Genomic DNA, 18,535 nt, shown 5'->3' with positions numbered 1-18,535 from the left:
CAATTGAAGACAAATTAAAACTACAATTAGTATCAAAACAGTGGCAAAAAGTGATATTCAATACACAAACAGCAATCGATATTGACTTATATCCTCATAATTATAGTCAAATTGTTAAGTTGTTTGCGGCGATTATCCTAAAGTGTCCAAACATTCAAACACTGTCCATCTCTTACCCTTATTATTATATGTTTCCGCAAAACAAAATTGTTGGTCTATTGGCAACACTTTGTCGGTATTTGCGTCACTTAAGTCATCAATCAAAGTGTATGGAAAGCCTGAGTATCGACCGATTATTGGCCGCATTTGGACGACAATTGAAGACATTAAAGTTAAATAATGTTATAGAAGACAATCATCGGGTGATGATTAAAAAAGTCGTACAGTCGTATTGTCCACAACTCAACAAACTGGTTGTCGGCGTTAGAAATATCGATAATTTTATAGATTTTCGACACTATTTTACTGACGACGACACGGGAGTAGACTGTATTTTGTCGACAACTAGACTAAAGTCAATTGCATTTGAATTGAAATCTGAATGTCTGTCACTGTTTGATAAATTTGCCGCAAATTATGCCAACCAATTGACATCACTGGACATTGGCATCAATTTTCCAAACAAACAAATCCCGCTATTTCTTAAGTCATTAACACATTTGTGTCAATTAAGACAATTACGATTAAAATATATAGTATTTTATGACACACTTATCGATAATTTACTATTTAATGGATTTAGCGGTTGGTTTAATCAATTGAAAAGTTTATCAATTGTTTCAGACTATCAAACGATCAGTGATTATCAATGCAATCAATTGGTGGACTCATTGGGCAAAAATCTCAAACAATTGAAACGACTGGCCATTGATTGTCATGTTTTGACTAAATACGGCAAAATACCAAAACTAACGAGTAATTCATTGTTACTAATGAAACAATTGACACATTTGTCGCTGAATTTAGGAAGAATTTATTTTTGCGATCAATTTTTCCACAATATTGTCCAACATTTACCGCGACTTGAGTTTGTTGACATTTTTCATGCGGACATCACCCGCCGGTCACTGCAATCACTGTCCCGATTGCGTAAATTGAAATCCGTACGAATAGCCAGTTGTCGTAACTGTGTTATAGCTGACCAATTGATTATCGATGATCTGATTTCGGCTCAACCGATGGTCACCAATGTTTGCATAACGTATAGACAACAGCCCGATATATTTATCCGGGGTCAATTACCAGTGGCAAACATAATTAACAATAGGATGGTTTAGTAATTATTAGTAAATGTTTTTTTTGTATCAATACATTTCAATACAAAAGATATATATATATCATATATATATGCAAATAATTTATAACTTTTTTATTTCTTTAATACTATATATGATTAAATTAGAAAAGCCCATCAAATAATTATTGACCAAAAAAATGATAGCAATTAATACTTAAAATTATTTTTTAATTATTTAATAAAGTGATTTTTTTTATAAAAAAAGTAAATTCAATGACACTATTGATTGACACATAAATTACATGAATATTTAATATTATATAATACTGTATATATTTTTATAGTAAATTAATATACAGTTATGAGTCAATTGTTGGAGTTTATTATGATTATTATTATTAGCTGTATTTGTTTAATTGTTGAGTTTATAAAACATTTTTTAATAATTAATTTTAATAAACACTATTTTAAGGTATGTTTTTGAATACAAAACAATGTAAAGTTTATTTAATGTAAATAAATATTTGGTTCAAACTATTATTTTTTTTCATCTAACTTTTGTAATACAATAAACAGGTTTAAAGGGATTAGAAATTTTGAAAATCATATTTTGAAAATGTATTTCCGTTTTTATATATTCAATCGATAACTGACTTACAGTTAAGGTATGTGTGCTTTGAATGTGAAGATAAATAACTGAAGACAACAACAACACTAATGAGGGACTCGTTTGATCGCTTCGGCGATGATTTAGTCGAACTATTGTTGTCGTCGATGAAGACTACAATTGAAGACAAATTCAAATTACAATTAGTATCAAAACAGTGGCAAAGATTGATATTCAATGGACAGACAGACATCCAGATTGACTTATATTATCATAATTATAGTCAAACTGTTAAGTTGTTTGCGGCGATTATCCTAAAGTGTCCAAACATTAAAACACTGGCCATTTCTTACCACTACTATAATATGGTTTCGCAAAACAATAGAATTGATAGCCTATTGGTAAAACTTTGTCGGTATTTGCGTCACTTAAGTCTTCAATCAAAATGTATGGAAAGCCTGATTATCGACCGATTATTGGCCGCATTTGGACGTCAATTGAAGACATTAAAGTTGAATGAATTTATAGTAGACAATCATCGGGTGATGATTAACTATGTCATACAGTATTGTCCGCAACTCAACAAACTTGTTATCAACGATAGAAATATCAATAATTTTATAGATTTTCGACACTATTTTACTGACGACACGGGAGTAAACTGTATTTTGTCGACAATTAAACTAAAGTCGATTACATTTGAATTGTCAACTGAATGTCAGTCACTGTTTGATAAGTTTGCCGCAAATTATGCCAACCAATTGACATCACTGGACATTGTCATCAATTTTCATAACAAAACAGTTATCCCGTTATTTGTTAAGTCCTTAACACAGTTCTGTCAATTAAGACGATTACGATTAAAATGTATACTATTTTATGACATACTTATCGATAATTTAATAATTAATGGATTTAGCGGTTGGTGTTTGAAATTGAAAAGTTTATCAATTGTTGCAAACTTTCAAACGATCAGTGATTATCAATGCATTCAATTGATGGACTCATTGGGCAAAGATCTCAAACAATTGAAACGATTGGCCATTGATTGTCATGTTTTGACTAAATACGGCAAAATACCAAAACTAACGAGTAATTCATTAATACAAATGAAACAATTGACACATTTGTCGCTGAATTTAGAAAAGATTTATTTTTGCGATCAATTTTTCCACAATATTGTCAAACATTTACCGCGACTTCAATTGATTGACATAACTAATGCAGACATCACCCGCCGGTCACTGCAATCACTGTCCCGATTGCGTAAATTGAAATCCGTACGAATAGCCAGTTGTCGTAACCGTGTTATCGCTGACCAATTGATTATCGATGATCTGATTACGGCTAAATCGATGGTCACCAATGTTTGCATAACGTATATAACTAAACTCATTAGATTATTATCCGGGGTCAATTACCAGTGACTGAGATAATTACCAATAAGATATTATTTAGTAATTATTTTTAATGTGTTTTGTATTAATACATTTACAAATGTTATATATATGCAAATAAATTATAACTTTATATTTTCTTTAATACTATACTGTATATAAATTTAAACTTTTTTTAAAAAGCCCATCAACTAATTATTGATTAAAAAAATATTGATAGTTAATATTATTATGTTTAATTATTTAATAAAATGTTTTTATAATAAATTCAATAATATTATTGATTGACACATAAATTACATACAGTATTATAAATAATATTATTTTATTATAATATTAACTTAAGTTTTTATAATATAGTTTACCGGTAATAAGTTTTTCAATATTTTTATATTATAATCTAATTATTTTTTCAAATATTTTTTTTTATTGTTTATATACCTGTATATATAATAATTTAATAATAATTTTTCTCATTTTTAAATATTAATAATAATACCGGTACTAATAAATAAATAGAAATAGTTTTATTGATAGTTGTTTTTCAACTAACTTTGTATTACAATAAACAGGTTTATAGGATTAGAAATTATTTTGAAAATCATATTTGAAAAAGTGTTTCCGTTTTTTTTAATATTCAATCGATAACTGACTTACAGTTAAGGTGTGTGTGCTTTAAATGTAAAGATTTAATTAACTGAAGACATCCACAATAATGCGGGACTCCTTTGACCGCTTCGGCGATGATTTAGTCCAACTATTGCTGTCGTCGATGAAGATTACAATTGAAGACAAACTGAAACTACAATTAGTATCAAAACAGTGGTAAAGAATGATATTCAATACACAGACAGCAATCGATATTAACTTAAATCCTCATAATTATAGTCAAACTGTTAAGTTGTTTGCGGCGATTATCCTAAAGTGTCCAAACATTCAAACACTGGCCATCTCTTACACCTATTATTATATGGTTCCGCAAAACAATAAAATTGTTGGTCTATTGGCAACACTTTGTCGGTATTTGCGTCACTTAAGTCTTCAATCAAAGTGTATGGAAAGCCTGAGTATCGACCGATTATTGGCTGCATTTGGACGACAATTGAAGACATTAAAGTTGAATAATGTTATAGTAGACAATCATCGGGTGATGATTAAAAAAGTCGTACAGTCTTATTGTCCACAACTCAACAAACTGGTTGTCGGCGTTAGAAATATCGATAATTTTATAGATTTTCGACACTATTTTACTGACGACGAAACGGGAGTAAACTGTATTTTGTCGACAACTAGACTAAAGTCAATTGCATTTGAATTGTCAACTGAATGTCAGTCACTGTTTGATAAGTTTGCCGCAAAATATGCCAACCAATTGACATCACTGGACATTGTCGTCAATTTTCATAACGAAACAGTTATCCCGTTATTTGTTAAGTCCTTAACACAGTTCTGTCAATTAAGACGATTACGATTAAAATGTATACTATTTTATGACATACTTATCGATAATTTAATAATTAATGGATTTAGCGGTTGGTGTTTGAAATTGAAAAGTTTATCAATTGTTGCAAACTATCAAACGATCAGTGATTATCAATGCAATCAATTGGTGGACTCATTGGGCAAAGATCTCAAACAATTGAAACGACTGGCCATTGATTTTCATGCTTTGACTAAATACGGCAAAATACCAAAACTAACGAGTAATTCATTGATACTAATGAAACTATTGACACATTTGTCGCTGAATTTAGGAAGAATTTATTTTTGCGATCAATTTTTCCACAATATTGTCCAACATTTACCGCGACTTGAGTTTGTTGACATTTTTCATGCGGACATCACCCGCCGGTCACTGCAATCACTGTCCCGATTGCGTAAATTGAAATCCGTGCGAATAGCCAGTTGTCGTAACCGTGTTATCGCTGACCAATTGATTATCGATGATCTGATTTCGGCTCAACCGATGGTCACCAATGTTTGCATAACGTATAGACAACAGCCCGATATATTTATCCGGGGTCAATTACCAGTGGCAAACATAATTAACAATAGGATGGTTTAGTAATTATTAGTAAATGTTTTTTTTGTATCAATACATTTCAATACAAAAGATATATATATATATATATATGCAAATAAATTATAACTTTTTTATTTTCTGATTTCGGCTCAACCGATGGTCACCAATGTTTGTATAACGTATAGAAATAATTTAAATAAATTTATCCGGGGTCAATTCCCAGTTGAAAACATAATTAAAAATGAGATTTGATAAGATAACAGTAATTATTATTATTATTATTATGTTTTGTATCAATAGATATACAAATGATATAAATTATAACTTTTTATTTTCTGTAATACTATATATGATTTAATTAAAAAAAAAATTAAAAAAGCCCATCAAATAATTATTGACCAAAAAAATGATAGCAATTAATACTTAATATTATTTTTTAATTATTTAATAAAATGTTTTTTTTTTAAAAAAAGTAAATTCAATTACACTATTGATTGACACATAAATTACATGAATATTTAATATTATATAATACTGTATATATTTTTATAGTAAATTAATATACAGTTATGAGTCAATTGTTGGAGTTTATTATGATTATTATTATCTGTATTTTGTTTAACACTAATTGATTGTTGAGTTTATAAAACATTTTCACGAACTCCTGAAAGGAATACGTATATGCATTCTATAAGTCGGTCTGTCTGTCGGTCTGTCTGTCGGTCTGTCTGTCTGTCCCACGAGGACATAGGTTCGAATCCACTATCCGCTACAAATTTTTTTTAAATTTTTTTTTGTTTTTTTTCTTATTTAAGTTTATTTTTTAGGAAATTGAAGAAAATGGTGTCCAAAAATTAATTAAAAAAATTTTGAATTTTTTTTGAATTTTTTTGAATATTGATTTTTTATTTTTTTTGTTTTTAAGTTTATTTTTTAGGAAAATAGTAGTTTATTTTGTAATACTGAATCATTTGATACCCCACATGACTATAATTGTTTATTTTGTCATACTAAATCGTTTGATACCCTACATAACTATAGTTGATTTTATTTTATCATACTGAATTTAATTTTTAATTATGATTAGGAATTCGTGTGGAAATGCTTTCTAGCATTCTCAACTGGTTTTTAATAATTAATATTTTAAACACTATTTTAAGGTATGTTTTTGAATACAAAACAATGTAAAGTTTATTTAATGTAAATAAATATTTGGTTCAAACCACAGAACCGGAGCATTTTATGGTTAATAATAACAATATTGTTAGGCAACTATTATCGCTTTAGATAATGAGACCAAATAAATAAATAAATTATATTTTCATAAATTATATTAATATTCATTTTTTTAATTTATAATCGATAATAAAAATTACATGAGTATTTAAATATTTTTTATGTAATTTTTATTTAATAATATAATTTAATATAAAGTTTGTGGTTTATTTCGGCTTATTAGCTATTATTCAATATATTGTTTTATTTGATTTCAACTTTAACTCATTCATTCATAATTCATAAATTGTATCGTATGTATGGTTCAAACTATTATTTTTTTCATCTAACTTTTGTAATATACAATAATTAAGTGATTTAAGGTTTACAAGTGATTACAAGGTTTAAGTGATTAGAAATTTTCAAAAACATATTTTGAAAATGCATTTCCGTTTTTATATATTCAATCGATAACTGACTTACAGTTAAAGTATGTGTGCTTTGAATGTGAAGATAAATAATTGAAGACAAAAACAACAACAATGAGGGACTCGTTTGATCGTTTCGGCGATGATTTAGTCGAACTATTGCTGTCGTCGATGAAGATTACAATTGAAGACAAATTCAAATTACAATTAGTATCAAAACAGTGGCAAAGATTGATATTCAATGGACAGACAGATATCGTGATTGACTTATATTATCATAATTATAGTCAAACTGTTAAGTTGTTTGCGGCGATTATCCTAAAGTGTCCAAACATTGAAACGGTGTTCATCTCTTACCACAATTATTTGGTTCCGCAAAACAATAGAATTAATGGCCTATTTGTAAAACTTTGTCGGTATTTGCGTCACTTGACTGGTCAATCAAAGTGTATGGAAAGCCTGATTATCGACCACCGATTATTGGCCGCATTTGGACGACAATTGAAGACATTAGAGTTGAATCAAATTATTGTAGACAATCATCGGGTGATGATTAACAAAGTCGTACAGTCGTATTGTCCGCAACTCAACAGACTGGTAATCAACGATAGATATATCAATAATTTTATAGATTTTCGACACTATTTTACTGACGACACGGGAGTAAACTGTATTTTGTCGACAACTAGACTACAGTCGGTTGCATTTGAATTGAAATCTGATTGTCAGTCACTGTTTGATAAGTTTGCCGCAAATTATGCCAAACAATTGACATCACTGGACATTGTCGTCAATTTTCCAAACAAAACAGTTATCCCGTTATTTGTTAAGTCATTATCAAAGTTTTGTCAATTAAGACGATTACGATTAAAATGTATAATGTTTTATGATATACTTAACTATAATTTAATAATTAATGGATTTAGCGGTTGGTGTTTGAAATTGAAAAGTTTATCAATTGTTGCAAACTTTCAATTCATCAATGTTTGGCAATTCAATCAATTGATGAATACATTGTGCACTGATCTTAAACAATTGAAACAACTGGCCATTCATTGTTATGTTTTGACTAAAACTGCAGCAAAAAAACTAAAACTAACGAGTAATTCATTGATACCAATGAAACAATTGACACATTTGTCGCTGAATTTAGGATACATTAATTTTTGCGATCAATTTTTCCACAATATTTCCAAACATTTACCGCGACTTCAATTGATTGACATTAATAATGCGGACATCAGCCGCCGGTCACTGCAATCACTGTCCCGATTGCGTAATTTGAAATCCGTACGAATAGCCAATTGTTGTAACCGTGTTATTGCTGACCAATTGATTATCGATAATCTGATTACTGCTGAATCGATGGTCACCAATGTTTGCATAACCTATAGACCTAAACTCAATAGATTTATACCCAGTCTACTACCAGTCAATTACCAGTGGCTGTGATAATTATCAATAAAGTTATTATTTAATAATTATTATTAATGTGTTTTGTATCAATACATTTACAAATGTTATATATATATATATATATGCAAATAAATTATAACTTTTCTATTTTCTTTAATACTATATATAAATTTAAAACTTTTTTTTTGTTAAAAAAAACCCCATCAACTAATTATTGATCAAAAAAATAATATTGATAGCAATTAATAGTTAATATTATTTTTTTAATTATTTAATAAAATGTCTTTTTTAAAAATAAATTCAATTATATTATTGATTGACACATAAATTACATCAATATTTAATATTATATATTAATAATAATATATTAATAGTAAATTAATATATAGTTATGAGTCAATTGTTGGGTTTATTATATTATATTTTACTAAATTAATATAAAAAATACTAATTAATTCAATCTATCTATCAATCAAACACAAGTGAGTCCGCCATCGATGGGCAATATAGTGCCGGTAATCATATCGGATCTATCGGACAACAAATACAGTACAGTATTGGCCACGTCCTGTGGTTTACAAAATCGGTGCATCGGATGCTGGGCCAGCCACGGGTCTCTGACTTTCGGATCAGACCAGCCAACCAAACCCATTTCTGTCAGTGTTACCGTCGGGTTCAGCGAATTGACCCGTATATTATCGGCGCCCAATTCCAGTGCCCATACTTTCGTCATCAAATCCAGTGCACCTTTGGTCGCACCGTATACCAGATGGTCGCGTATGCCTATCATACCGGCTACCGACGATATATTCACTATTGAACCGCCCGTTCCCCGCGATTTCATACCAGTGGCCACTATCTGTGTAATGTTTATCACCGATTTGACATTTATGTTGAAATGTCTGTTTTATTTTTTGTTGATAAAAAAATAATAATACAATATTTTTTATTAAAAAAATATAATAATAATATGACATTACTTGTCGACAATGGCCTCATCAATGGTTCCCAATGGTGTGAGTGCAGCGTAGGCCGCATTGTTGACCAGCAGGTCTACGGTACCGATTGCAGCGACTTTTGTTTTGGTCTCATCCCAGTTACCGATATCGCAGCAAACCGTCTCAATTGATGGCAACTGTTTTTATTTTTTTTATTAGTAATTAATTAATTAAAACTAATTATTATTATTAGTTGTAATTAATTAGATATACCTCTTGTTTAAGACTATCCAAGTTTTCTTGTGTTTTACTCAACGCTACGACCCGAGCGTTGGCCGCAACCAACTGTTTGACAATTTCGCGGCCAATGCCTACAGAAAAATAAAATTAAGTATAAAATTATTTATTTTAAAAAATTTTTAATTTATTTTTATTTAATAACAATAATTAATTTTTTATGGTGTATACCTCTACCGGCACCGGTAACCAGTGCTCGCTTGCCATTGAAGTTATCACACATTTTTTGTGTTAATAATAATAATTATTATTATTAGTTAATTAAGTAATTATTTTTTAAAAAATATATATATTGTATATTAAATTATTAATATATATAATATACTGTTTAACAAAACTGTTGAAAATAATGTCTTAAATTTATAAAATCAATATATTATATATATTTTTTAATTACAACTATCAGTATCACTATCAGTCAATCAATTGATAATTAAGTTTATATTATAAACTACTAATCAATAATATTTTTTATTTTATTAAACACTATAATTAGAAATAAATATTATATTTAATTAGATTTAATTAACTGTTATATATATAATTATATTTAACTCATAGACTAATAGATTCAAAGTATTTTTACTGGAAATTTATATCCAACTGTTTGATTAATGTTTTTTATAAATGCAGTATTTATATAATGTTTGATATCAGATAATTGGATATAATTTATTTATATTTATATATATATTTTTTAATTAAACAAAACTAACTGTCCTTGAATTTTGTCAAACCAGAAATTCAAGTCAATTGAAAAAAATAAAAAATATTTGGGATTATTTTATTAACAGTATAATGTAAATGTATTAGTATTTAGTATTATTATTATCACATATATAAATAATATAATATTAAATGTTTAAAATCTATGCTGTATTATGAAATTTATTTCAATTTAAAAAAATATAATATTAATAAAATGATATATAATTATTAAATGTATATAAAGTATACTTACACAGTATATAAAAAACATAATATAATTAAAATAATAATTTAAAAAAAATATATTATTTATAAATAAAACTAGTTATAGTTAATATTTATAGTTATAATTTTAATCGTAAACAATATAAACTAATAGTGAGTTTATAATGGGAGTTATAAAAAAAATTATAAATTATTGAAATACATAATGGAAAAATAATTTTAATATATTTAAGTTTTTCTTAATCATATTATATTTATAACAAATAAAAACAAGTTTAGAGATTAAAATATTTCCTATTTTTCTATACTTTATTAATACTCTATTATATGGCTTACTGTTTAGTATGTTTTGAATTTATGATAAAATACAAAACATATTATTAATTTATATGTGCGATGAAATTGATTGACATTTTTTAAACAATTATTTTTGTGTGAAGACATTCAAACAACACATTTGAATATGAATTTAATTCAATTAATTCAATTGAAATCAACGGCTAATAGTTTGCAACAAATTAGTGATAAATTTCATGTAATTTGTAAACAAATTAATTGTGAAATAAATAGTGAAACAAATAATTGTAATTTATTAAAAATTGTTGGATTATTACAATTGTCTTCATGACAACACACGTGTGGATAATACGCGATTCACGTGCTTTTGGCCCAAATGTCGGTATAAAACTAAATTTAATTTAATTTGACATCAATCGAGTCATTTAAGTGACAAACAATTTAAATGTGATGTCAATGATTGCAATTAAAATATTTGTTAATTCAAATAGTCTACAAATATTATATAGAAATATTAAACACTTAAATAATATAAGTTTTATTTGTGATGTCAACGATTGCCGTAAAATATTTCCTACAAAACTTAATACTTAATTAAACATAAATCTCGTTTTCATTATAATAATAATAATCAATCATTTGTTTGTAATTATAATAATTGTAATAAAAATTTTCACATTCAAAGTAAATCTAAAAAATCAAATCAATTGGCTGTACATCTAAAACTCCAAACCATTTAAATGTGATGTCGATGATTGCGATCAAACATTTACAACAAAAATCCATTTATATAGACATAAATTAATACATTTGTCGAAAAAAAACGATTTAAATGTTCAGTTAAATGAGTGTTTGAAAAGTGTTTTTACAACAAATCATTGTTTACGACAACACATACCACGGGATCATTCAATTGAAACAAAATTATGATTATGTGATTATGAAAGTTATAATTTAAAAAAAAACTATTTTATTTCAATCAATAATCTAAATCAACCTAAAAGTTCTGCCAATTTAAAAAAAATTAAGCCATTTATGTGTGAAGTGGACGGTTGTAACAAACAGTTATTGCCATTAAATCAAATCTTTTTTTTTAAAAGATATACTAATAATAGTCATAATGGCATCAAAAATATTCAAAAATGTGATGTCAATGATTGTAATAATAAAGTCTATTCATCTAAAGTACAGTATGTCTCGATTATCACAAAAATAAAACAAAATAATTAATTGTTAAATTTTATTACTTAATGAAAAAACATTAAAATATATAAAAATAATTTTTTTATTTAAAAAAACGTTTAACTTATATATATATATATATAAATCTAATTTTCATTAACAATTTATCATAATTTTTTTTTATTATTATTGAATTATTACAGATTAAACTAATGTACTAAAACTTTTAAAACTATAGTACAGTATTAGTAATAAAGTTATTTATTTAAAAAAAACAAATATTAAATGTTTTTTAATCAAACATTATTATTACACTATAATAATGAAAAAACATTGACTAAACAAAAATAATTGTTTCAAAAAAATAGATAAGAGTATAAATTATTTATTATTACTATTATATTATAGTATAAATAACATAAGTTTCTTTATCTTTTAACATTTAATAATAATTATAATCATTACTGAAATATCCTTTAAAAAAAATTACTGTAACTTATATACAGTAGTATAGTAAACAATATATATATATAAATTATATATATATATTATCACAATAATTGATTACAGACTACTAATTGATTAGATTTGAAAACACTATGTTTTTTAAACATTGAAAAAATATTTTTAATACCATATACTGTATTACATTATAAAGTACTTAAAGTACAAAATAAAATCATATAAATAGTGAGGTAAGAAAAACTACAAAATATTTATATAAATTTAAGTAAACTATTATTATATAAAAAAATAATAAAAATTTATTTTATAAAAAAAACTTTTACTATTTATTATTATTTTAGTTTATTGAAAGTTTTTTTAAAATTAATATTTTTTGTTTTATTTTTTTGTTGTTGAAAAAAATGGTTAAACAACTAAACATATTATTTGTACCGTTGGGCGGTGTCGGCCACATCAATGCCTGCGTCGGGTTAGCCCAACCGTTGGTCGCCAGTGGACATCGGGTATCGTTTACCATCAATCAGGACTGGTCGGGACTGTTAGTAAAATACGGTATCCATGAAGTGATAATCGAGTCGGAAAGTCGACCGGACAAAGCTATGGGCGCTAAGGCGCCGGGCAGTGAACAAGCGGTTAGGGATAGAGTCAAAAAACACGGAGATATGATGAAACAGGCGGGAAGTATTGCCGACATATCGCCGATAGAAAAGGCCCGACGAAGCGGTCCGAAAGTTCGGGTTTGGATGGAACGGACCATCGAATTGGATGGTGAGTTGGAACGACTGATACCAGAGCTCAGACCCGATATCATAATATTGGATCAGTTCATGCATTTGCCGGCCATCGAAAAGTCTGGTATACCCTATGTGTGGTCGTGGAGTACCAACCCGTTGATGATGACAATGATGAGCGACGATCGGCTGCCACCGTGCGGCTCAGGTATGTGTGTCTACTATTAACTTATTAATTAAAGTATTAGTTGTTATAATAAATATTACGATTCAAATAGGAATGTCTGCTTATGGCGACAAAAACCAATGGAAAGACTACCGAAACGCCTGGCGTGAGGCCATCCATGACGTATGGCTAGAGTTCAATCAGTATGTAGTCTCTAAAGGCTGTCAACCGTTGGCCACCGATTGTCTGACAAATACGCAAAACTGTCTCAACATTTATGGCTATCCGCTAGAGTTAGACTACGTCGATGTCCGGCCATTGGCCGACAATTGGTACCGATTTGATAATTTTATGCGTCAGGAACCACCAGCCGGAAATGGTATGCCGTTTGAACTACCGGTACAATTGCTGGACAAACCGGGAAAACTGGTATACTTTTCGTTGGGATCGATGGGCGGTGTAGACGTCGCTAACATGAAACGGTTGGTCCAGATTTTCAGTCAATCGTCGCACAGGTTTATCGTATCGATGGGACCGAAACACGACGAGTATGAACTGCCGCCGACGGATAATATGTGGGGCCAGTCGTCGGTACCGCAGACCCAAGTGTTACCGCTGGTCGATTTGGTCATTACTCACGGCGGCAACAATACGGTTACCGAAACCCTATACTACGGTAAACCGATGATTGTGTTGCCACTGTTTGGCGACCAATGGGATAATGGGCAGCGAATCGAGGATTTAGGTTTCGGTATCAAACTTGATGTCTACAAGTGTACCGCCGATGAACTGCTTGAAGCCATCGATAGACTTTTGACTGATACCGCACTGACTGATAAACTGCAGAAAATTGGTCAACGAATCCAATCGGATAATAGTTTACAACAATTACCGCAAATTATTGCCGATTATGTCACTAATAATAATAATAATAATAATAATAATAATAATAATAATACAAGTTTTGCTAAATTAAATGGTAATACAAAAACAACATCTAATGTATTATCAAATGGTGATAATCAACGACAACTAATCACTGATAAAATTAATGGGAAATTTGAAGTAAATTTTCCGAAAAATTATTTAATTAACAAAAAATATTAATTAATAAATACTTAAATAATTTTTTTTTAAATAATAATAATAATAAAATACAAAATTTTAATGATTTTTTTACAAATTGTAATAATAAGTTTACATTTATTAAAATAATTATATTATGAAATAATATTAAATAATTATGTATTAAAAATATAATAATAAGAACTAATAAAATTAAGTTTTTATTCAAATAATTTTTTTAAAAGTTAATATATTATTATATATTATAGTGTTTCATATTTTTTAAATAAATTATATATTTCAAATATATAATAAATAAATTGATTATGTTAAATAACTCTAATTTTTAACTCTAATTTTCATTAACAATTTTAAAAAATGTTTAAAAAATAATTTATTAAAAAATATAGTAATAATTATGAATAATTCAATAATTGAAATTATTTCAATTACATTACATTAGAGATTGAAAGTCACCGAAATTAAAAAAATTTTAGTTGCATTTTAGTATAGTTTTTTAATATTCATTGTTTACACTTTAATAAAAATATTATTGAATTATAAAAATAATTAGTTTTTTTTAAAAACCTATTATAGTATTAATATAAACTTTCTATACTTTTACTCTATAAGTAATTACTGTAAACTTAAGTTAAAATTAATTTACTTTATTTGTAATTATCAAATAATTTAGAAAAATTATAAATTAGAAAAAAATATTTTGTAAAAAATAATTACAATATTAAATACATTTTTATTAAAAATAATTAAAACTTATTTTTTTCAAATTTATTTATTTAATAAGTTTGTATTAATATTACAGAATAGGTTAACATTAGAGCCAATAGTGACATAATAGTTGTTTCATTGATTTCATATAAATTAAATGCCGTATAATATAATTTATGTTTTAATTTATTCAATCGACTAATTAGTAATAATTCAATTAACAATTTATTATTATAATAATTATTTATATTATCATTGTTAACATCAACACTATCACAATTAATATGATAATAATGTTTTTTCATTGACTCCAATAGATTTAATTTAGACAATAATTTTCTATAACTTACAGCTACCTGTGCCGATGCCATACATGTGCCGACAATTATTGATAGTGACTCAAAAAATACGCCAACATTAGGATAATAGGCTGATCCGGGATTCAGAAACAGTATCGACATATTTGATATACAATTTATTGTATTAGTCGACAGTGAAAATAGTATATAGAAATTGATTGTTAGATCAAATTGTTTGCACCAAACGGTTAGTGTTGTTAACTGTTTGAACAGATCATACAATTGTCTTAACGATTTAAAATTACCGGTTGTTTCATCGACTTTCCGGGCCATACAAGCACTGGTATATGCCATCAGCGACAGTACAGTTAGTTTGGCATTGAATACTATACTGAAGTTTAGTTGATCTAAATAGACATCGATTGTTTTAATTAAATAACCTTGCTTAATTGTTAATAATCCAATAAATAGTCCGCCAATTGATAACACTGTTGTCAATTGTATCGCAACAATAGTAATCGCAATTTTCCGTTCACATTGTCTATCAATAGCTAAAAATTTCAGTAAATTTTCATTGAATTCCAATAATTGACGACTTTTTGCAAACAATATTAACCAAACAATGAGACCATCGATAACATAGCTAACAGAGGCTATCGATTGTAATACGTTAATCAAATTATGTTTATTTTTAGATTTTTTGTCCACAAATTGATTATTAATATTATTATTATAATAATTATAATCATTATTTTGTTGATAATACATACTAATAGTAAATGCAATCATTATATAAATGATTCGCAATATTAATGCCAATAATAATAGATTCCATAGAAATAGTGAAAATAATTTTCCTATTGATTTGCCTTTAGTTTTCATATATTCAAACAATATGTATGTATTGCCAGTAATTATGTGATAATTAATTAAGATTTTAAATCCACTATTTTTAATCATAGTTAGTATTTATTATAAAAAATACTAAAAAAACATATACTATATTACAATTGTATTATCTCTATAATAAATTTTTTTAATAGTAATAAACTTATATATACTTATAATAAATAATTTTTTTAAATATATAAATATAATATAAATATACTGTTTATTACGTTATTTTATTACAAATAAAATGCTAAAACATATGTATTGCTATTAAAATATTTACTAACAAAATCAATATTATGTATTTGATAAATATTATTATTATTAAATGATATATTCGTTAAATTGACATAAAATATAAATCTTGTATTTTTATTGTGCAAAATATTTACAATAAATTAATTTGTAAACTAAAAATAATAAATTTATTTAATAGAAATATTTGTGTAAATATTCTGTTTATTTGAATAATAAAACTATTAATAATAATATAGTAGTATATATAATAACTATTGTTAGCTAATATATTATTGCCTATAATAAACTTATTATCATAAATACAAAAAAAATATTTATAGAATAAATAATGAAAAATTTTATTTAAATAAAAAATATTTTTTTTCATTTATTACAAAATACAAACAAATTAAATGTCAAGCAAGTATTTAACAAATAGTATATTTATTTTATATAATTAATTTTAACAAAATATACCGTATATTGTATTGTATTTATTAATATTAATAATAATAAATGATTGATTGATTTATACATAAACTATTAAATATATTTTTATCAAATAGTTTAATTTCAATTGAATTATATTAACAAATATATTTTATATAGCTTTGAATACAAGTTAACACTTTTGATAGCCAACTAGAGATGGGCAAATAGAAAGTTTCTAATAAATTTCCCTGAGAAAGTTTCTAGAAAATTTCTCAGGAATAAATTTCTATAGAAATTTAACTTTATTGTTATACTATGGGATCCCCATATCTATAGCTATTGAAATAATATAAATTTATAAATAATGAGACATATTACTAATCATATTACATTACACTATACACTACTATACAAAATGCGATATCTATATATAAAATAATTATAATTATTAAATAATAATCAGTTTTCTAAAATTTTAATAATCATTTTATTATATATAAAAGAATTTAAGATAATTAAATAAATTAATTTTTACTTTAATTAATAATAAAAATATTAATACTAATATTTAATTATTACTTGTAAAACCAATGTATTGTTACATAATAACATATATCGAGAAAACAAAATTAACATGGGGATCCCATAGATAGAAATTTCTTTTAGAAACTTTCTAGAAATTTCTCTATTATTTTATAAATTTCTCTTTTTTGCCAACACTATAGCCAACTAATATTATTAATTATTGTAATAACTGTATTAGATTATAGCAATTATAGTTATTATTGTATAAATATTATTATTTTTTAAATAAATTATTATTGTTTTATTATTTAACTATTTTTGTTAGTTATTTTTAAAAAAAATATATAATTCTAATATATTTAGTATTTAAATAAAATTAACACAAATTAGTACATAATATAAATATTTAATAAATAAAATAAAATTTATTTATATTAAAACAATAAATATTTTATAATTTGATTTGTTTATAAAGATATAATATAAATGTTTTAAAATGCAATTTCAATTTTAAATACAGTAATAATAATATGCTTTTAATATGTTTAATTATATAACTTATATATAAGCTTAACTAATAATACTAATACTAAAATACAGTATTAAATAATTTATTATTAAAGTTTTCTTTGTGCTATTAAAGCAAGATATTTTAGAAATATATTTACAATTAAAAAATAATATTGCAAAACAACTTATTTATAATATCAAAATAAAATTATTTAGTTTACTAACTAAAAACAGTATAATAATATATTTAACATTTAGACAAAAAATATGATTTAATTTTTGTAAAACAATATTATTAAATATAAACTATTATACTAAATATAATTATTTTATTAATCTATTATAATAATTATAAATATAGTTTATGTATATTGTATATATAGTAAATAAATAAATGAATATTATATATTTCAATGTTAGAAATAATTGTATAATAAAAATATTATAATAACATTATATATCTGAAATCATACAATATTATCATTGATACTTAATAGGCACACAAAATAAAACAT

The 18,535-nt window shown here is 25.7% G+C and overlaps 3 protein-coding genes across 3 annotated transcripts; 2 read left to right on the top strand and 1 right to left on the bottom strand.

The window, feature by feature from the left end:
• The first annotated feature begins 1,643 nt into the window (after positions 1-1,643).
• On the top strand, positions 1,644-3,271 carry LOC128954422 (uncharacterized). The gene is made up of 2 exons (XM_054300001.1): positions 1,644-1,709; positions 1,814-3,271. The coding sequence occupies exon 2, from the start codon at positions 1,955-1,957 to the stop codon at positions 3,269-3,271; it is 1,317 nt and encodes a 438-aa protein (XP_054155976.1). The 5' UTR covers positions 1,644-1,709; positions 1,814-1,954.
• Positions 3,272-8,724: 5,453 nt separating this feature from the next.
• On the bottom strand, positions 8,725-9,784 carry LOC128954441 (L-xylulose reductase-like). Its single transcript, XM_054300021.1, has 4 exons — positions 9,730-9,784; positions 9,535-9,632; positions 9,304-9,458; positions 8,725-9,225 (listed from the first exon to the last, which is right to left on the bottom strand). The coding sequence occupies exons 1-4, from the start codon at positions 9,779-9,781 to the stop codon at positions 8,796-8,798; spliced, it is 735 nt and encodes a 244-aa protein (XP_054155996.1). The 5' UTR covers positions 9,782-9,784; the 3' UTR covers positions 8,725-8,795.
• Positions 9,785-12,807: 3,023 nt separating this feature from the next.
• LOC128954421 (NDP-glycosyltransferase YjiC-like) lies at positions 12,808-15,253 on the top strand. Its single transcript, XM_054299999.1, has 3 exons — positions 12,808-13,374; positions 13,445-14,397; positions 15,221-15,253. Exons 1-3 carry the CDS (start codon positions 12,837-12,839, stop codon positions 15,251-15,253), a joined length of 1,524 nt encoding a protein of 507 aa, XP_054155974.1. The 5' UTR covers positions 12,808-12,836.
• Positions 15,254-18,535: the final 3,282 nt, after the last annotated feature.

Source organism: Oppia nitens, unplaced genomic scaffold (assembly GCF_028296485.1).
Source record: "Oppia nitens isolate AA-2021 unplaced genomic scaffold, nextdenovo-longstitch-racon4-pilon3 scaffold27_pilon_pilon_pilon, whole genome shotgun sequence".
In the NCBI taxonomy this organism is placed as follows: domain Eukaryota; kingdom Metazoa; phylum Arthropoda; class Arachnida; order Sarcoptiformes; family Oppiidae; genus Oppia; species Oppia nitens.
Note: the sequence above shows the minus strand (reverse complement) of the source record. Positions and strands in the feature narration are given on the sequence as shown.